The sequence below is a fragment of the Acartia tonsa genome, chromosome 3, assembly GCF_053477335.1.
Source record: "Acartia tonsa isolate MP-2025a chromosome 3, ASM5347733v1, whole genome shotgun sequence".
NCBI classification, from domain to species: domain Eukaryota; kingdom Metazoa; phylum Arthropoda; class Copepoda; order Calanoida; family Acartiidae; genus Acartia; species Acartia tonsa.
In genome coordinates, this window is record NC_137262.1 from 26,416,041 (window position 1) to 26,438,349 (window position 22,309).

The 22,309-nt window shown below is 31.5% G+C and overlaps 2 protein-coding genes across 2 annotated transcripts in view; both read left to right on the plus strand.

Moving 5' to 3' along the window:
* The window catches only part of LOC145314806 (uncharacterized), a 39,797-nt gene extending 24,544 nt beyond the window's left edge, over positions 1–15,253 (plus strand). Inside the window, exons 8-14 of the mRNA XM_080154887.1 lie at positions 410–462; positions 6,087–6,181; positions 12,810–12,885; positions 13,177–13,466; positions 13,949–14,117; positions 14,448–14,666; positions 15,089–15,253. Of these exons, the coding sequence (XP_080011013.1) occupies positions 410–462; positions 6,087–6,181; positions 12,810–12,885; positions 13,177–13,466; positions 13,949–14,117; positions 14,448–14,666; positions 15,089–15,253 (1,067 nt within the window). The remainder of the gene's footprint in view (positions 1–409; positions 463–6,086; positions 6,182–12,809; positions 12,886–13,176; positions 13,467–13,948; positions 14,118–14,447; positions 14,667–15,088) is intronic.
* A 123-nt stretch (positions 15,254–15,376) lies between these two features.
* Positions 15,377–22,309, plus strand: part of LOC145314807 (uncharacterized) — a 44,687-nt gene continuing 37,754 nt past the window's right edge. Inside the window, exons 1-6 of the mRNA XM_080154888.1 lie at positions 15,377–15,384; positions 15,764–15,837; positions 16,124–16,222; positions 18,998–19,189; positions 19,679–19,799; positions 20,986–21,025. Of these exons, the coding sequence (XP_080011014.1) occupies positions 15,377–15,384; positions 15,764–15,837; positions 16,124–16,222; positions 18,998–19,189; positions 19,679–19,799; positions 20,986–21,025 (534 nt within the window). The remainder of the gene's footprint in view (positions 15,385–15,763; positions 15,838–16,123; positions 16,223–18,997; positions 19,190–19,678; positions 19,800–20,985; positions 21,026–22,309) is intronic.

The window sequence follows — 22,309 nt, forward strand, 5'->3', positions numbered from 1 at the left end:
CTGACTTATAGTTAATAACAAACACGAAAAACTACACCCCACCTACCCACTTTAAAAGTATTTAAAAGATTAGGAGGTTACAGTGCTCAAAAAGGTCCTTTCGACAATTCTAACCTCTAGAAAAAATGGTATAAATGGTAAAAATAAGCTAAATACGTTTTAGATGAAAAAAAGAACAGAATATCGATGGATTAAAATTATTAGGGTAGACGAATAAATTTAATAAAAAAACTAAAATTCACAAATAACTTTATGAATTTGACATATGACTGTCATTATAGATGCTTAACTAAACTATTAAAAACAATTGTAAAAACATAAAATTAGAAAAGAGAAAAATCCATATTTGTATTGCATTCCAAAGATGACAAACAAAGATAAGAAATTAATATTTGTATTTTGTATTAACACAGAGAGGAGGGAGAGATTGTTCTCATTGAGGAAAGATCAGGAGCTGAACAGGTGACACATAGATAGATAAATATGTAGATAATACCCGCGACCGTGGCTCATCACGTAGCGCATCCGCTCGTCGTCGGGAAGGTGATAGGTTCGAATCTCGGTCCGACTCGGCGTCTTAACTAAAGACGTTAAAAATGATTCCTACTGCTGCTATGTCAGGTGCGCGACATAAATAGTGAGAGTAGAGGGAATGCCTTGGCCTATGCTCCCCTTGTGAAGTGAAAAGGGCTTGTTACTGTTTTTTTTAGATATATAGATAGATAGATAGATGGATAGATAGATAGATAGATAGAGAAAAGATATAGATAGATAATAGAAAAATGTAAATAAAATCCCTTGTATGCATATAATGTTATCATAATTACATGTATTCAATAGAGGAAAAAAAACATAATCTCTTATATTTTTATTAAGAATGAATCTTTCCTCTCTTTTGGGGGAATATTCTGGGAGAAATATGTTCATTCAACAAAAAATGTTTTGTTTTTAAAATAAAAAAAGATTTTCAAAATCCATGTTTGAAATATGGATTTTTTAATAGTTGCTTCATGAAATCAACATGAAGATATAGTCAAATTTGTTTCATTTTAAGTTGATCCAAATCCAATTATGTAAAATATTTTTTGCCTGAAGCTTAATAACTATAAAACTGATTGAGTTTTCTATTTTAGTGAAGCCTCATATTATATATAGGCACCATGAAGGTTATTTTTGTATTAAATTAGGATTATTTCAAGCTGTTATTCTTCCCCCCTTTACCCCTTTGATGGTAGAGAAGTAGTTGCAAGTATTCACCATAGTAATGGTGTTTATAATATTTTTTTTAACAAAACCTATTTTTATAAAAGGACTGTAATATTGGACATAAACCATAGCTTTGTTTTTTTTTCTGGGTTTAAAAACAATACTTTTTTATATATTTTATCCCTCTATATAGAGGATATGATATTATGTATTATCACAGGCCAACTTTTTTTTAGGCATTGTGTATAAGAATAAATATGATAGAGAAGTTTTTTTATTATACTTTTTATATAATATATCAAATTATGAATTAGATAATATGAATGGTCACTTGATATACTTGGTGATAGTTACCTAGTGTGACGAGATTGTACGCAATCCTAAAAAGTACATGAACAGTTAGTTAAGCATAAAAATTCTCTAAAAGTTAAATTAATCTTTTATTTTTTTATATTTTAGTAAATAAACCCTTTTGATAGTATTATCAAAACCCATATGTACAGAATATGTTATGTAAAAATTTTTAAAATGAATTAACTTGTCATCTATTAGAATGGCATAGTAAAAAATCCAGGGAGTAAGGGAGGGGACAATGGATCGAATATTCAATTTTTAGAGTCTCAGACTTTGGGTACTGGCTTAATGGGAATGTGCAAGAATTTAGCAGTTTCTGACTGACTTTGGGTACTAGCGCACAAAATGCCACTAATTTGTTTGTTAGTTTTGAATATTGCAGACAAGTATCAATAAACTTAATTTGTTATGATGTGGCTGATTTTAACAATTTTTTTTCTCTCCAGAAAATATCATTTCTTAGATAAAAACTTTATTGTGATATTTATTTAATAATAATCTAAGACTCCAATTAAATTTTGGGTTATGGGGCTATGGTTGACGTCCAAGGGAGGGGGGGTAAAGTGGCGATTATCCGCCCATTTAAAATTTACCCCTACCCTGGGGGTGCCGTAGGCACCCCCAACCATTTAGGAGTGGGTATTAAAAATTTCAATACATTTTTTTTGATGGCATATACAGGGTGGGGGCAAATAAGACCGGACAAACTTTAAACGGCCATAGCGTCAAAACTACTTGACCAATCAGGACGTTTGACCCCACTATAAAAAGCTTAGGTAATGACCTTATAGCACAAAAAAATCTTTGGACAAAGATGGACGTGTACAACGAGCTGGCCGCGCATATGTTCAACAAGGCAGATTCCAAATGCGCCGGTGGTTTAATCTGGATTCTCGACTAGGGCCCACTACATCTGACCTCATCCCATCTGTAGGTGAGGTAGAGTTATGCAACTTGCTGGGGATACTGTTAGAAAATTTCTCGGTTCTTGACTTCAGGGACCCATATTGAACTTTAAAACTCGTTTTAGACTATAGGTTGCGCTGACAACCCTAGCTGAAACTTCATGCCAATTCTAAAAAGGTAAAGAACGTCGTTCTAGCTCAACTGTGGTCCAAATAATAGCCTCCGTGTATAAGGGAAGCTTGAAACTAGGGCGAATTTGGATACTGTGATTACTCACGTTCCTAAGGAAATGTGGCCTCCCTGCAGCCCGATTTTAATTCAATGGACTTTTAGGCCTGGGGCTACTTTGAAGCATGCACCAATAGACATGCCCATACCAAAAAGACCTCCCTCATTGCCACTATCAAGGAGAACTACGCCAGCTTGGACAGGTACATTTTGACCAGGACCTGCCGGCGGTTGAGGAGGCGGGTAGAGGCGGTGATTAATGCTGGCGGCGATTTTATTGAATAATCTAATAGTCATATACCTATTTTGCTTGCCAATTTTTAAAATTCAATAAAATCTTTAAAATTGACGATTTTATGTTCATTTGTTTACAAGTTGGAATTTGTCCGGTCTTATTTGCCCCACCCTGTAGATGTCACTTTTTCTACTAGTTTAATGTTCTGGTCGTCAGTTTTTTTAACCCAGGGACATCTAATGGATTCTCATCAAATTTTCAAAAGCATTTGTTCTATGCATTAATTAGATGTCTATCTACCAAATCTTTAGGATATGAAATATTCTCCAATAAATAAAATATCCTAAAATTGTGTCTAAGCACTCTTATCCCTTGTTATAGATATATGATCATTAAAGGCAGAATTTGTGCATCACCATCTTTTCCTAAAACAATAAATAATAACAAATTTTTAGCTTTACTCTTTTCAAATACTGCCCATCCTTGATAATAACGATCTCCAGACTTTCTTCTTTTTTGGCACAGGCCATAATTGCAGTTATTGCATAGAATAGATTACATCCAATATAATAAGGAATCTTAGGGGATAAGACAATAGACGATAAACAGATATACGAATAAAGATCATGAAGGTATCCTATTCGTGGATAGTAAAAGGAAAAATTATAAGATTTCGGTTTTGTAGGCCCGATGAGTCGATGGCTCGGTCACACAAAACTGGTATTAGTTTAATGATTTTTATTTTATGCTCCATGGAAAATTGTCTAAAATTCTATAAAACTATTTGTCACTCTGGCTCATAATAGGTTTTATTCCAGCAGATATTAATCGGCCACGAAGCCAAACCTTTGACTTTTTCTACTAACCCTATATCCATGTTAACAATATAATGTAAAGTAATATAGAAGGACATATATGTAATCATATAGTCAAACTGCTTACACAGCAAAACTTCACTTTTTACGAGGATTTATCATTTTTACTACAAACATGTTTTTGCTTTGATTTTAAACAAGTTTAAAAGCATTTTAAATATCACAGCAAAGGTTGGTTTAAAGCGTAAGTGAGATTTTCTCAGCTGTTACTAAAGATCCATGTTGCTTTAAAATTCCCACGGACAATAGAAAAAAAGATAATCTATAATTTACTTTGTCTGTCCGGTTGAAGTATTCCCAATGTAGAAATGCAGACAATCAACTGTTTCTTATCCTCAACTTTGTCTATAATAACATAATTTGCCTGTTTATGAGCTAATGTATTTCCCCTACATTTATTATATTTCCCACTTGTCTAACATATCAGCAAAATTAATGTTTTTTAGATAGATTCAAATTTGTTTTCAAAGGTTTTTCTTGTTATGAAAGTTAATAATTTTTGGGTAAAAGAATTTAGAAATATTACTAAAAAAGTAGGAGTTATCTGTCTGTTAGTCTGACGTCCGTCTGTCTTTCCGTCATTCCATCTGTCTGTCCATTTGTTCTTCCGTTGTATATCTGTCCGTCTTCCTGGCTTTCTGTCTGGAGATTTGATCTCGGTAACCACTGAACCTATAAGGTTGTGTTAATAAAGAAATATTGTATCATCAAAAACGGGATATATCTGCTTTACAAAACAACCTAAAAACTGAAGGGATAGAACAACGTACAATGATTCCCTTATTATATATACATAATATTTCTCTAATCCTTATCCATTTATCCCTCAAAGGTCTATAAAAGAATCTCAAAGTGTACCTTTATCAGGGATCTTAAGGGATAAGACAATTGACGATAAGTTGATATACTTAAATGCCAAATTATGATAAAAAATTTACCGTCTGTTGATTAAAATTGTTGGTTTAAAACCTTGGACACTACTAGTTTTGGACCAACCATTAAAACTCATTAAAAATAACCAAATCGTTGAGCCAACCAATAAGATGGCTATGAAACTCTTGGTACCAGTGTAATGTCCCCTCCCTCCCTGACCTTTATGGAGTCTCAACAAAGTTACGGAAAGGGATATTAATCCTAAAAACAAAACTAATAATTCCCAATTTAATTGATATATAAAATGTGTACCTAAGCATATTGTATCAATTTATAATTGTTTGTGTCGACTATATGGCATTATATCAATTGGGGTTAGGACTGATGAATAAAATTGATAAGTATAATATAGTCTTATAATATAATAAATGTCGATGTATTAAACAAAAGGATCAATACAAGAGACGTCCAAGCTTTTTAGTTTGAAAGGGGGTAAAATGAGGGATTTCAAAGATTTAAGAGGGTTAATCTAATGTATTTTTTTTAAATTTTGAGGGGGGTATAATGAGGGGTTTCATAGTTTGAGGGGGATGAACATCCCTTTACCCCCCACTCTCTTATTAGGCAATATTCTCCTCAGTACTCGTATCCCTTATCTACGCCGAACTTTACTATAATTTATCATTCATCTTTATTGTGAAAAACACATCCTCTCTCTTACTTCATAACCTTTGCCCATTGTAGAATATTAAAACAAGAAAATTATGTCCATTTTATCCGTATCTTATATAAAGTAGAAAGGTTTAAGTTACTGAACCGACTTAGTTATTTTCTCATTGGTTGGGAAGCTTTATATAGGATTTCTATTTTCTTATTTAAGTCTTGGGATTGCTTAAGATATCTTTCTAGCCTCTTCCTGTTCCTTTGAATACAGGGCCCCAAGAGACTAGGGGCGTATCTGCTAATTTCGTCTATATAGCATTAACAAAAACGTTTTTTTGACTGACATGTTATTGACTTGCCTATGCTTTAAAGACATCATGACATGACTGCATTCTAACGGTAATATAATGACTTTGACATTTTTATGGGAATCGAACCAATTACTTCCAAACTTGATATAGTAAAATTTCAGCAATCTTAAAAATTACTCTATCTGTAGATCAAATATTGGTTGAAAAGTTTGGACACTTCCAGTTAGATAGCAAATATAAGTACTCAATGTTTTTAAGGTAATAAAAAATGATAAAATTATAAATCTTTGGGTATTAGTGCAAATTTGCAGTCAAATGTCCCAACTCTATATTTATTATCCCACTTCCATAAAAAAATAGAAAGGAATTTAACAGTTAAATTTTTTCCTAGTTCTAAGAGTACAAACACACATCCTTACACTTTATTATGTTTAGGTTCGATGGAGTTTAGAATCTATGAACCGAGTATTTTGTCCTAAAACTGTTTCAAAGAAGGATCGAGAGAAAATTCTGGTCATTATCACAAAAAGGTATTTATCTTTATTTTTTATCGCCTACCAATCCATATATTACATTTTTCTAGCATTCATTTCTTAAAGTAGTAAGAGTTTCTTGTCTGAATATTAAGATTTCAACAACGATTGGGTTCTGCATTTAAGGTAGGCTCTACAAAGGTTTTGGGATGGGTTTTGGCTGTTTTATTATCAGATTCAAGTCTTGGTATGGTTTTAAGTTTTTTTTTCTAGCCCCTCAAAGAAAGGTTGATTGTCCTCCCCTCCTACCACAATGGATGTAGTATAAAACCTGCTATTGACTAATAGCAAACTTTTCAAAATGTTAAACAATTGGTTTCAGCTGACGTATAGATAACCTACTACTTTTTATGTTGTTTTTGTACAAAAAAAATCATTTACATCTCCAATTAAAAACAAATTGTAACTTTTTAGTAAATCCGCGAATGTATTTTATTTTATTTTTTGGTTTATTCTCACTTTGTAAAACATTGAGGAAATTTCTTATGAAGAGAAAAAAACTTTTTCTCTCATTTACTCTAATCAGGGATCTTAAGGGATAAGACAATGCATGGTAAATTGATTTACATTGGTTATCCTCAAATTATTAAGCAAACGAATGAGAGAACGTGTTTATAAAACTTTGGGTACCAGAGAAATTTACATTCCTAGGGCCCATTCCCTTCGACTCTCACACATATACTATCTCTCTATTCTTACCAACTATCAATTTAAGCATACTGGGATACGTAAATGAAAGATTAATCTTCAACCCCAAATTAATTTTCCGGGTTCGCTTACGGGGTTGATGTATATTGTACAGTACATCCCCAATTATGATAAACAAGGATACCCATTTATACCCATTGGTGGATATGTTTGTACCACCCAATCAAATTTGAAAGATTTAAATCTAAAGAATGAGATAAAGTAGTTGTGAGGACAGTAACATTTACAGTCCAATGTCCCACCCGTAAGAAATTAAGAATCTGTATAAAATATTTTTTTATTGATCCCTATATCCAAGAATTTTCTCAACTTTTCATGGGAACTAAATAAGGAAGTAAAAAGATTCCACGAAATTTATTTCAGCTGTTTTATTTTTGTCAAAAACTAAGAAATTAAGAACAGCTCTTCCAAAGTTGATCTTTTGGTCGGTAGATTATTTTTTGAAAGTTTTTAAACACGTCCTACATTAGTCGGCCTAAATACTGTTGATGCTCTTATTAAATTTTTATTAGTTGGTACAATGCAATGTAGCAGGTTCAAACCTTTTATACTAATAATTTACATCTACCGAAGGGATAGATTATTTTATAATAACTGGGAGTGTACATCAATTTATAGTCCATTGTCATATCTCTAAAGATCTTTTAAATCTATGTTCATCTTGATTTAATGATTTTATTATTGGTTGAAAAGTTTGGGTAATACTAATTTGGAAAAATAAAACCAAGCAATAAAAGTTTATTATAAGTATCCAAAGTGTTGTGGTCATAAAACTTTGGGTACCATACTTTTGTAAAACAATGTTCTCTCCCTCCTGATTATATTACAAGTTTGGTTTACTCTATTAACACATTAATATTAGATAAACTCTCATTCAACATTTTAAGAAAATGATTGAATATAAAATACTTTTGTTTATGTTTCCTCAATAAGAATTTATTTTCATGTCTCTTCCCCCACCCTAGGAGTGTTTATTTAATACAACATAAAGACAAAAAAATTATAAATAGTAAAATAGCCAAATTATTTTATTGAAATATAGTCAATATAATTCTTCTTATTGAGTATCTTTCATATATATGAATCTAATACAGAAAGGGAAGAGACATTGGGCTGTTATTATGGTAGTCTAAGTTCCCAGTGTTTTATAATGCCATTTTCTTTTTTTGTTGGCTTAACAACTTTGACGACTTTTAATTAATTTATATTGGATGGTTCATTAAGTTAAATGTCCAAGCAATTCAACCACTTATTGTAATTTACAGAAGTGCTGATTTTGTGTATCACTATTGGTCATTGTCTTATCCCTTTAGATCCCTGAATCTAATACCATAGATCTAACATAATTTAGCTATATATTAATGGTACTGATTTCAAGCATATCAAGTTTTGATAACAATACAATATTTTTATATTAACTTGCAAATACTTTTTTTCTTGATCCCCCCGATTATGAGCAAACATTAGGAGGTACGTTTCAATTAACTTCGAATGTATATAAACTGTTTAGTTCTAAAGCTAAAATGAAGACTTTTTACATTGTACGCTAAACTTTGAATTTTTAAGTCATATTTCTTCTGTGGCAGTGGTGATTAATTCGGCTGTTTTGTATGATATCTTCTTACTGAATAAATTCTTACTGAGAACAAAGAGATAAATCCATAATATAAGGATGTAGGGGGAGGGGGGGGGTTGGCCACAGTTAAAAAAAATACATTTCCTTATATGATTTAAGAATTGCTTTACTAAATCATGATATAATTCAAAAATGGTCTAAAAATTGCCTCAAGTTGGGAATTTCTATAAAAAAGAAAAAAATGTGCGAGACTAACCCAAGATTTTTTGTTAACATTCCCAAAATTCAACATACCTAAACAAAATTCATGTTACTATTATACTATTAGAACTTCATAAATTAACATCAATAGGGCAGTTAAAATAAAAAGAAATTAATACAAGTACTTGGAAAAAATCGTCGTACAAAAAAAACATACATGTAGTACGGCTTCTATTTAAAACACTAGCGGCTTCATCCTAGCCTCTATAGGCTTTGCCCCATGACGTAATTTAAAAAAAAAAATTTAAAAGAAAAAATTCTGGTGCTGGACTTATCATTTATGGTCAGCACAATTTTTTTTTTGTGGGGGGAAAATTTTTATTTTTGGGGGGGTTGGGGTTGTCCCACCTCCCAAGAAAATAGCTTAAAACCACCACAGGACCAATAGGTATTTGCCCTGAAGAGTAGAATCCGATCAGTGGTTACCGAGATCTTAAGGGACAGACAGACGGACGGACGGACGGACAGACAGACAGACAGAAATCGTTCTACTTTGTATTATAGACGAGATCCTTCGGGACAGACAAAAAACGCTTACTACTTTATATATTAGGATATCAAAATTAAATTTAAAAATCCGCAAATTCTCCATAGTTTGAAAAAGTAGAGTATTGGGAAACCAGAAGTGAATTTCAAATTGGTCCCCAGAATTCCTCAGCTCTCCTTTTTTATCAGGGGTAGAGTGAAATGCAAATAATAGTTATTTCTCGTATCGTATTATAAACGGTTTTCCGTGGATATAGAATGTACAATTATAAGATTAAAACTTTTTTTAGCCCCGAGGTGCCGAAGGCACCGGCTAAAATAACTGGTTTTAATCTTATGATTGTACATTTCTATATTCGTAGAAAACTGGATATAATACGATGCTAGACATAGTTTTTTCGTATGGATGAGAACCGGTTCCTATCCGCCGGATTCGAATGAATACGAGAAATGCCAATATTTTTCTCTAATTGACAAAAATTATCTACCTTAGAGAATACCAATGGGTTAAATCTATTCGTGTTAGAATAGTTCTAGCGCTATAAAACACAATTCCGTATTGAAAGTGTAGTTACTCTATATTTAATATCTAGAGAACGTTTTTTACTTGTTTTTTTTATGATAATACAGATTTATTCTATACTTTTTGTTATCAAAAGATATTTTATTATTTGATTAAAGCCTATTACATTTTAATTACAAAAATAACTAAGTAGGAGATTTTGATAAGAATTGTAATAGATATTTGTATTTAATGTCAATTATTTATAAATGTAGTCATACTTGTTTTTGCTTTAAATTTTGTCCATTTAACTATTCCTTTTTCCATGGTATAAATACTTTTCAAAGGAAGGAATAAGACAAATACCTAGAAAAACATGAACCCCAATCATTGAGCTTTTAAGCTTCTACTTTTTACTTTTAATCAGAGTTACATAATAAAACATTTGTAGGGGGACAAAGTGTTCTAAAGATCAGCCATGTGACGTCATAAAAATGAGAGAGATGAGAGGAGAAAGAAAAACTCTAAAAAAAGATGGATTGTCTCTCAATTTTATGACGTCACATTTTGATTTTTTTGAGGCACTTTGTCCCCCTACAAATATTAACATAAGGAGTTTTGTTTATTCTTATTTTATGTGTCCGTACCACTGAACCGATTGAGTTTCTTTTTTTAAAAGTCACATAGCTTTTTGGATTGACTTAGGTTTTTCTAATTTTAAAACAAGATCTTGGAATGGTTTTAGGCTATTTTATACATAATCGAACAGGGATCCTCTAGATGTTAGGGTGAGGGCACTATTAATTGATAATGAGAGATGCCCATAATTGTCCAAAACTAATTAATTGAAAGTAGCAAATAACAAAGATTTCAAAATTTCAATACACAATAAGATAGGGGGAGGGTTGAAATACATTAGAGTTAACTAAATCTAACTAACATTTTATTAATATTCATAGGATCACAATCTTTTGATGTAGTTTATTAAATGTTGATCGGGTTGACAAACTTATTTACCTATAATTTGAGATAAGAATCATCATTGGGGGTATACAACAATTTATCATCCATTCTCTTATTCCTTAAATCTTTGAAATTAATCTTGTTTTGGCATAAAATCAATTTTCTTAGTTATCAAATTCTAAGCAGTCTATAACTTATTTGTCTAATGATATATGAGTTTTGAGGGGAGAAAATTTAATAAAGGCAGAAACTTTGTAAATACTTGTATTGACAATATCAATAAACAGGTACTAACAATCAGGGTTAAGTATCAAGGATATTAAGATGTTAGACAATGGACGATAAATTTATGTACATTCCCAAGAAAGATAAACAAAATTACCCCTAAATAGGTGATAGTTAATGGTTGAAACGTTTAGAGACCAAAATTCAAATTGCGCGGCTTGTATTAATAGTAGAAAAACGTCATGCATTTCGTTAGAATCGTCATAAGCTCTAGTTTCTAAAAAATAAATGTACTATTATAAAGTGTTATTTGTAGTTTAGGAGCTACGTTGAAAAGTGTGAGAAATGTTTAAAAGTTTTAAGAAAATTTAAACATTTTACCACGTAGCTCCTTTACTATACATAGCACACGAATGGTTCTTATATATCCAAAAACTAGAGTTCATGACGACTCTAACAGTGTGCATAACGTTTTTCTACTATTAGTACAAGCCGCGCAATTTGAATTTTCAAAATGTGCACATTTTTCCACAATATGTAAATCCATAAATCTTCAAAAATAAGGTCTTTGGAAAAACCGGTTTTTAAGGCATAGGTTATTGAAAAAAGAATTTTCAATCATTTGAAACATAAATGTCCCAGAATAGGTTTTCCAAATATATAAAGCATTTTATATAATTGTTATATTTTCTATGCATAATTAAGAATTTAAAAAAGACGTTTCTATTAAAACACCCTGTAAAACAAGACAAAACTTTATTCATGAAGTGTCCTTTTAATTACAGATTAGATTTAATTTGTTTTTCCATCAATGTGTTTTTTCCCGACATTAATATTTAGTCAAATGCTTCTTTAAATTCAAACTGTTCTTTATTGTTTGCCTTAATATTGTATTACCCTTTCTAGAAAGTGTTTAACTTGTGTTATGTATGATAATAGCTAGTCCAAACCACCCTTATTCTCAAAATAAGTGTTTATGCTTTCTATCTAAACTACAAAGTAAGAGCGATGTCTTCTTGTTTGCCCGTTTTTTTGTTTGAGGCTGAAGATCTTGGTAACCACTAAGCATATTATGTGTTGCAACTTTCCTTAATTTGTCCAGTTATTGGGCAAAGCCCCTATAGACTTGAGGTGAAGCTATTAGTTTAAAAGATATTGAAAGCAAAAAAATACATTAAAAGTGTGCATTATTGTTCAATGGATAGTCATCATCCTTGCTTATAGGGACATGAAAAATGAATTTTAGACTTCTATCTTTTATAGCATCAAAGTATATTTTAATTTGTAACATAAGTAAAGAACAAAAAACTCTGTTGGTTTGTAAGACATCCTTTTGTTGATGGCTTATACTTGGCTATAATCTGCATATATTACAATATATCTATTTATCTTTTTTAGCTTAACTTTATCTATCTCTATCTTTAGTTTTAACAGTCCTTTTTATATTAGTAGTCCAATCTTTATGAATAAGAATTAATCTCTCTGTATATATTTCTTGTATCTATCTATTGATGTAACCCTTCTTGTTGATGCTTTGCATATATAAAAATATGTATTTTCATATCTTTATATTTTTCTCTATCTATCTATGACTATCTTTATCTCTACATATCTATCTATCTCTCTCTATCTATTGAAAGCAACCCCTTCTTGTTGATACTTGTTGGTATAATCTGCATATATTAGAATCTATTGTCAAGTTTGAATACACAATAGAGTTATAAGAATAGAGTGTCATCAGTAATGCAATATTAGATTTACTTTATTTTAGTGCGTGGAAGGACAGTCATTGAATGGTGTCTACTTTGCTTTACTTGCAATTTTTTTTTAAAAATATTTTATAAAAAAAAGGGTTTGAATTTTGTCTTCTATCCAATGTATATCTATACTTATTTATCTTTTAGGAGAAGCAAGTCTATTGGCCAAGGAATCTTCACACTATACTCTGAAGATGCAAAGAGTATACAAGAATACATACAGGTGTGTACCATATTTATATTTATAGTACTAGGAATCTTCACACTACTCAGAAGATGCAAAGAGTATACAAGAATACGTACAGGTGTGTACCATATCTATATTTATAGTACTAGGAATCTTCACAATATACTCAGAAGATGCAAAGAGTATACAAGAATACGTACAGGTGTGTACCATATCTATATTTATAGTACTAGGAACCTTCACACTACTCAGAAGATGCAAAGAGTATACATACACACATTTAACTACCATATCTGTATTACAAAATATAACCTTTTTTGTATTTAGGAATTTATGAAGCTTGATGCTGACCGTCGGAAAAACGCGGGAACTGGGGGGCTGTCCTGCGTGCCGGGGGTTGGGGGGAAGAGCAAAAATCCTCTCTCATTCCTCTTCAAGAGTGGGGGTGGCAATAGTAACAGTAGTAATAATGGGGGAGGAAATAGCAATAATAATGACGTCACTGGTGGTGGGGGAGGGGGCGGAGGAGGAAAGGGGGAGAATATTGGGGAGGATAAGATGAAGAGAGATAGGGGAAGGAGAAAGGTTCTGGAGAAGAGTAAGAGTATGATGGACAGGTCAGTTTGATTCTTTGTTTATCTATGTATCTATCTATATTTTATTCCAACCTAGAAGGGTTGAGGGGACAGGGGGTGGGGATGAACCTAAAATTTTAAATTCAAGTTTACTCTTCTTTTCGTAAGTCTTATTATATTTCACTTTTTTTGTTAGTCCGTGTGTGTTTACCCATAACGCAGCTGAATTTTGAAGATTTCTGTAACAATGAGCACCTATTTTGTGATTTACTTGGTCTGTCGGTCTGTCTGTTAAGTTTCGGTAGACCCAAATACTTATTGCTGTAGAGGTTTCGTAATTTTTTATGATTTGTCGCATATTCTCTTTTTTGGCAACTAAACATCCGCTGTATAACTCACTTTGTTCGTTTTCCCTCTACGATTTGTTATGATTCGACACTAATGGATGTTGACCTCCTTGTTTCTATTTATACAAATATTCAGCTAGCAAGTTAATACTATGTATCTATCTATTTTCTAAACAGGTTTGTTCCTGTCGACTCCACGGCCAGCCCGCGCCCCCTGCCACCCCCTGGTGACTTGAAACTTCCAACCTGTGATAATGTAAGAGCAACACCCACCCCTCCCCCATACCCAAGTCCGGGGGGTGCTCCTTCTCCACCAGAGGATCAACCCATATCCAATTTATTACAGGTAAAAAATTAATAAATCATTAGTAGACATGGCAGGGAGGGAAAGGACATAGGAATTAAAATTATACTCTACCCAAACTTTATTCACAAGTTCTCTCGATCATTCGTTAGTGTAAGAACTTTCGATACTCATATTAGACCGTAATTGGTTGGATCAATCAAGCAGTATCCAAACTTTTGAACCAATTACTTAAATTTTTGACAAAGGTGATTTTGTTTACCATAATTAGAGATATACATCATTATATTGTCAATTTTCCTATCCCTTAAAAATACTTGCTAAATATGAAGACTTAAAGACGAAGTTTAATCAATCAAACATTATTTTTAGGAGGGTAATTACTACAGATTTGACAAGGAGCCCAAATACGAGCCCTGCATGCCAAGCCAGCAGTCACAGTCACAGGATCATTCAAGTGGAGCAAGGAACCTAGAGGATCCAGCTGGCGCCAGAAACCTGGATGAGGACAGGATTGATGATGCTCTGCTGCAGTTACAAAGTATAGAGAGGTCACTGCTGGAATTAAGTCAACATACACTTCAACCACAGGTTACAATTTATTTCTTTAATCTAAACCATCTGTTCAACCTCTAGGGGTATCTCGGGCCTTTGAGGTGGGGAAAGGAGAAGAAGGCACCCCACTTTTCACTTTCAATTTTAGTCTAAAAAAGAAAGAAATTTATTGACGGGGGAAGGTTTTTTCTAGAGGCGATTGCTCTTGAGATGTTTGTTGTACCCTTACCCAAAATACTTATAAACATTTTCTGGTCTTATGAGAAGCTACATGGCGAAGGAGAACAATATCGGTTCAGCGGTTAGCGAGATCCTTCAGTACGGAAAGACACACACACAGACAGCAAGACTAGGATTTATGCTCCTTTTATATATATGTGGATATTGGTAGATCTTCTTACGAATATGCTAAGACTATCTATCTATCTATACATATATTTATATATCTATCTTTTTAGGATATACGCTCCTCCTATATATCTGTGGACAGTGGTCGGTCTTCCGACACATATGCTGAGACGTCAGCTAGTTCAATCACATCATCTTCCACTAATCATTCCAACAGGAAAACAAATATTTATTTTGTTTTGATTTCCAGTAAAAGGGCCAAAAATGGCAACTGAAAAAAATATATTATAACTTTTCTCATTGTGAAAGATTAACATTGAGAATAGCCATTTATCGTACGTATTATAGACAGCTTTCCGCGTATATTAAAATGACAAAAGGAAAGAATAAAACCAGTAATGCGATGGTATACACATAGTTTCAGTTGGCTGAGAACCGCTTCTAATACAGCGGATATTAATCGATTTCGACGATATACTGGAAAATATTATTCTTACACTATTTGCCTATAGGAAGGGTTGGTAAGGTCTGGAATATAGCTTTAAAGCACACCAAGACATTTATAAAGATTTCTTAGAAAATACTAGTATTTTCCTAGATCTGTAGCTTTAATAATTGGGTATTGCATTTTTAAGTTTTAAATGGTAGACCTATTAGAGGAATTATAGATCATCTTAAAGTATATTATACCTACTATATACCTTTACCTTTGATCAACATAAATAGCAATAGAAAAACAGTTTTGCCTCAAATTATCCAAATAAATTAATGTTTGATATTATCAGGCTAAACTCGAATGCCTCCAACTGTTCAGCAGATTCTGGCACTGATTTGTCTATTGGTGAAGTTCAAAATCAAGGTATTGTCATTTTATATTGAATATTTGAGAAAGAATATATCTTTATCCATAGCTGAATATGGTTTTGAAAGAATTTTAGCTGCCTGCCAGTCAACAGTTTAACACCTAGTTGTTCTTTTTAAATAATATTTATCCTTTATTTTTTATAATTCACATGTATTCTTGTGTACAAATATGCCCATAAAAAGTGTTTGATAATAGTTAGTTATCACATTGTATTATGGACTGCTCTCCGCGAATAGTAATATGACAAAATGAATATTATTAATGCCAGTTTTATGTTTAGGTAAAGGGGTGAACAATGTAGGTGACCCATCTCTACAAAGACCTATCCTAGTGAGAACAAATATGCAAGAGAATCCATATGCTTGCATCAAAAGAAACAAGGAATGGAATAATAAAAACTTTCTATTTACAATCCTAATTTCAAATGTCCATATGTCCATCTGTTTGTTTGTCAAAATTACAAACAAGTTTGAAATTGAAGAGTCTATAAATCCTCTGCGTTGTTGTGTGGGTAGGAATTTTTGTTATTTTCTCAGCTGAAATTTCATACATATTAGCTGTTCACTTTATGTATTTAATCACTCATGAGCTTTTCTAATTATGTATGTTGACATCCTTGTTTGAATACAGATTCTATACTTACATATAACTATGAAATTAAAGATAATTTTATATTTATATCTTTTTATAACAAGTAAAACAGAAAGTAAATTGCAGATAAAATTCTCTGGAGGATAAATGTTTGAAAGAAGAAAATAAATGAAACCAAAATTGTAGATAAATTGAACAAAGAAATTCCAAGTTTCTCTGCCTTCAGTTTAAAGTTCATTATAAATAGAAACTTTTTGCATTTATCTAAGTTTTTTTTTGCACATATTAGACAAACAAGTTATAGAGTGTCAAAATATTTAGATTGTATACATTAGACGTCTAAGGGGGGGGGGTTAAAGGGGTGATTACCCCTCAAAATTTTGGATTTTCAATTTTTACCCCCCCCCCCCCAAATAAAAAAATGCCTCTATGAAATAAAGATTACCCCCAACCCCCAAAATGAGTTTGGGGGTGCCTCCAAAATTTCTATTTTCAAAATTTTACCCTCCCCCAAAAAAAAAGCTTGGACGACCCTGATTGTATATATGTACATAAAGGACCATAATATTTTTTTTGTATTGCTCTCTTTAGTGACATTCTAATGCAGTGACATAAATACAGGCAAAACAAAGTTACAGAGTTGCTACAATATGAATCAGATTAGTATACAAAGAAAAAAACTTTATTATTATATGTTTAATATAGTTTCTAAAACAAAATAAGATCTAATTTAAAATGTTCCTATTTACATTAGTGATTTTGTTTTCAATTTAAAATCTGTATTTGAAGTGAATATTTTTTTAATTAACTAGATTTGTATTGTATTCAATATAATTTCAATATAATTAAAAGATATTTCCTTTCATCCACAGTTTCCTAATCTCCCTCTCTCACTCACTACTCAATTTATCAATCTATTTTTCTCCCCAAAGTTTTTTGTTCCAAGTTTTCATTTATATATATCTAAAATGTATCCTCTTTCAATTTAAATAATTTTACAAAAATAAAAGACATGTAACTAAATAATCAAAATAAAATAAATCATTTAGGATAAAAAATAAAAAAAGTTGAGAATTGAATAAATTGTATATATAGAAAACAATCTACATATAATAATAGGTTTATGGGAATGATACTAATAATAAGTTTGGTAACCCCAAACCAAACCAACAATGTTCAAAGATAGATTAATGCATACGATCAAATAATAATATCTGCATAATATTTACATAAATTTTATATCTATCCATATATATCTCTGTCTACCTATCAATTTAGCAATAACTATTTTACAGAACAATCTAAATTTTCTAGATATCTATTATATGACCTCTCTATCTATCTCTCATCCACATCTAAAGATATAAAATGATAATATTTCCATATAATTTACATAAATTACAATCCCAAAACTAGAGTCAACCACAATAGCCAAATATTTTGATAGATATTAATACAAAACAGCTTTACAGCTTTAGTGGTATAGTTGCTTTAATTTGAGGTTTTAATAACTCTTCTTAGGCTTAAATTTGTATGACCTCCCTATAATTAAAACTATTAACTAAAACAGATTTATTAAATAATAAAAAAAATATTTAATTCATTATAATTGTCAATTTCATTCTTTGTCAACCAGTTGAGAGCATTTTTTACTAGTTAAAACTATAAAACTTATACAACATAGATTTAGCTCTTAAAATAGCTCTGGAGAGAGCGTATGAGCACCCTGTGAAACAACTTAAGACATACATATGCAAACCAAACACAAATATATGCACCCATATCATCTCTATCCAAACCAAATAAAGTTACAAGATTCCTCAAGAATTCTTTTCAAAATAAAAAACACAACAAATTCTATTTATTTTTCTTTTGAGATGTAATTATAACATAAAAATAAGAGATATCTAACTAAAATATTTTTTTTCTTTTTAGCCCCCTGTTATTACTCTAATGATATAGCCTTATTTCTTTCTAGACATGCTGAAATTATTTGGTTCTATATTTTCCTCATTTTCTTTGTTATATTGTTGGATTGTCACTCAAATCTAATAAGTCTATTTTCCCCTAACAGATGTCATAAGCAAAATATGTAGCAAACTTTCCTTTTAACAACTTAGCCCTACTTCTTGCAAAACCTTATCTTTTCTTTATCTAGCAGAAGTCTATCTCTCTATCTATCCATAACTTTGTATATTTATGTAATATGTCCACTAAGGTCTTTAAAACAGCTAGAACATTTATATTATTATGGTGATGTTCCTTAAAGTGCTTAGCAACCACTTGATTAAATAGAAAAACATGAGAAGGTTTTTTTTCCTAGCTATAATCCTGCAGGGCCAATACCTAAAGTGCCCTATCACTGCGGTTCTACCCTGTACCCTAAATAACCTAACATAATCTGACCGGAAGTAAACAAAACAAATGAAAAACTGCCCCAACCCCCTTAATTTAGTAGGGTGTTGCTTTTTTTCGATCGACTAGGAACTTTAAGAGAACCCGCCAGTTAAGAAATACAAATATTTAAAGAATCTAAAAATTACTATTCCATATTAAAAATAACAGGATAAGCTAAATCCTATCTATGGACGGGTTGGTAATGATCAAGAACCGGTTTATGATAGAAGACTGCCACAGGAACCGGTGTACGGCAATAGACTATCACAAGAACCGGTTTATGGCACACGACTACCATCAGAACCTGTTTATGGTACAAGAATGCCAACTGCAGAACCGGTTTATGGCAGAGTGACAGGTAAAGTTCATTTGTGATTCACGGGGTAACCTACACCCCCTCTTCCTTTATTTTCATGATTTATTTTATTTTGATCTGGTACAGAAAGTTTGTTAGTAAATTTTCTTATTCGTTGAAGATGATTAAAGTCCCTCCACAGATTATGGCGTCATACGATTTAATAACCAATAAGAGGTCAGCATAAATTTTACCATTGGTCAATTACAGTGTATACTGGCCTCTCATTGGCTATTCCATCATATGGAGGGACTTTAATCATCTTTTTATTCGTTGGCTTAAAAACTTTGGGTTTCATTGAATTGTGATTGTGATCAAAACTTTTCAACTAATAATTCTAATCTACATAAGGGTATTTTTTGTTCATAATCATTGTTAGATAATTTCATACAGTTTGAACTAAACAAAGTCTTTGACTACAAACATATAAAACAAACATAAAACATATATTTGTATCAAACTACATAAATGTAAAAAATCTGTAATTTTTAGGTAAACAAGGAGGAACAGGTTCGAGAGCTGCCAGCACATCTAGTTCCAGCAGACAACAGCAGCTGCCACCTGGTACTAATCTTGCAGCACCTCCGGCACTTCCACCTAGATTTGCCACCATTAGGAACATTACCATTATTATTTTATTTTATCTAAGTGTACCTTTATTTATTTTTCTTGTGGCTACGCTCCTTAAAGCCCCTGGAGGCACCTGAGTTAGAGGGTCGAGAATTTTCTTGTGAGGGTGTTGGCATTCTCCCCCCAAAAATATAACTAGCTACATTGTAAAGTAGAATCATATCGGTTTAAGAATTAGCGAGATCCTTAGGTAATCACAAGACAGACAAACATTCTATTACTTTTAAATAAGGATTAATCTATTGCTATGTTATTTTGGTTTCCCTTTAAAGTTTAAACTTGTACCTGACCTATAAAATGTATCATCCACCCATTCCATTTTCTATTTAATTGTCTAGTCATAATACCTATTCAAATTTAACAGAATCCCTATTTGTGTGTAGCAAAGGTTCTCGCTTACCGCTTGACCTATATGTTTCTCCTTTACAGTAAAGCTACTTATAGGTCCTGAAATGGTTTATGACTATATTATGGTTGGATAATTCTACACTTTAAAAAATTGCCTCTGAAAATAAAGTAATATTATTTTTATTTTTTTCTTATTTAAACTAAAATCACTCAAAAGAATAATTCTAGTAGCTATTTACCAATACATTTGTCCATCTTTCCATTAATTTATAATTAAAGTTATCTATTGGGTTGGGATGTCTGTAAATTTAATGGTAGATTACTCAAGCTCATCTGGTTAAGGACAATAGAAATATTTTAGAGCTGTAATTTAATGGCTATTAAGATTTTTTTGTTTTGGGAGTAGGGAAATTTGACTCTATAAATAGAAGATTAATTTCTTACAAAAAAATATAAAAAAGTATAAGGGGTAAAAATCTAGGAATAGTAACTTTTTAAGTTGAAGATTAGGTGTTTATTTTTGATCAGTCTAAAATTTGTCTATTATACAAACTCATTTAGTTTATGACTTATTTGGTTGGCTGGTTGTCGAACGGTTGCTTGTTAACCAATGTAGACATAAAAGGTGGTCCTACAAATATTTACATTTTTTGTTTACTTTTCTTGTTCAATATTTAGGTTTCTCTTTCTCTCTCTATATTTAAATCTCTTTTCCTCTCTTTCTCTCTTTCCTTTTTTTTGTATCATCTTTTAATCTCAAAAATTTTGTAATTTTGTACCCCCTAAAAGATTATACAATAATGGTAATAGTGTGTTGGTTATAGGAAGTCACTCACTCTTCCACATAATATATCTAGCTATCAGGAACCAATTTATATCATTATCTATCTTTAATTATCTATCGTTCTGTATATCTATCTATCCCTTTTCCACATAATATTTCTAGCTATCAGGAACCAATTTATATCATTATATATCTGTAATTATCTATCTGTCGGTATATCTATCTATCATTCTTCCAATTACTATATCTAGCTATCAGGAACCAATTTATAACATTATCTATCTGTTTATCTATCTATAAAGTACTGCAGCAACTTTATTAGTGTACAAATATCAATCCCTCCTACGTTCGTTGTACTTATGACTTTATCTCTCTTTTATTGGCGGATTTAAAAATTTTAAATATGTAAATCAAAATAAATAAATTGACCTTTAATGTCTTGAAAAAAACGTTGAAAACTTGTTAATACTGTTATACTCTTCTAATCTGTTTACCTATCTATCTACCCAACTATATCCCCCATAATACTTATTTAGAAATAATTTAGGATGGTTTCTTGTGTGTAATTTTCTTTTAAAGGGAATATAAGAGTCACTTACAGATACTTTGATCAATAATAAACACAGATCTTGAGGAATAAGACGATGGAAGATAAATTTAAAATATTATTTCAAAACCTTTGGTAGCTTTATTAAACTTGGAAAGGTTGGTTCAAACCCTTTTAACCAATAATTTTAACCTTTAAAGGGTAATTTTGTTTATAATTATTGGGGATGTATATAATTTTATCTTCCATTACCATATTCCACAATAACCCTGATGTTTAATAGATAACTAGTGTGTACATTACAACTTATTATTTATTGATCTAAGGGAAAATAAACACCGTTTACCGTTTTCAGAATAAATATATCTAACTTATTTTCTGTTTTTTAAACTTCTAGCTTTTTAAATGCGAAGCTTTTCTATAATTAGGGTCGGTCCGTCCATCCGTCCGAGATAGATAGCTTTTATTCGTTAATTTTGGCATGTTAGAATTGTCCTATCGATTTCAAACTTTGCATGGTGATTCCTGTAGTAGTTAGGTACGATTTAGAAAGCGTAGCAACTCTATAATCATTACCAGAATGTCCGTACGTCCATTTTAAACATGTTGATTTTTCTACTTTCTTAACAACAAATTTTTATGTGATCTAATTATCCGTTTGATCTTATTTTTGGTATATTGATTCCTGGGACAACAAAGAACAATATTATAAGCGAAGCAACTCTAAAATCAAGTCCTAAAAATGTAAGTATGTCCATAAACATTATCCTGTATCAAGCAGTTTTTCAACAATTTTGCTTTGACTCTTATACTT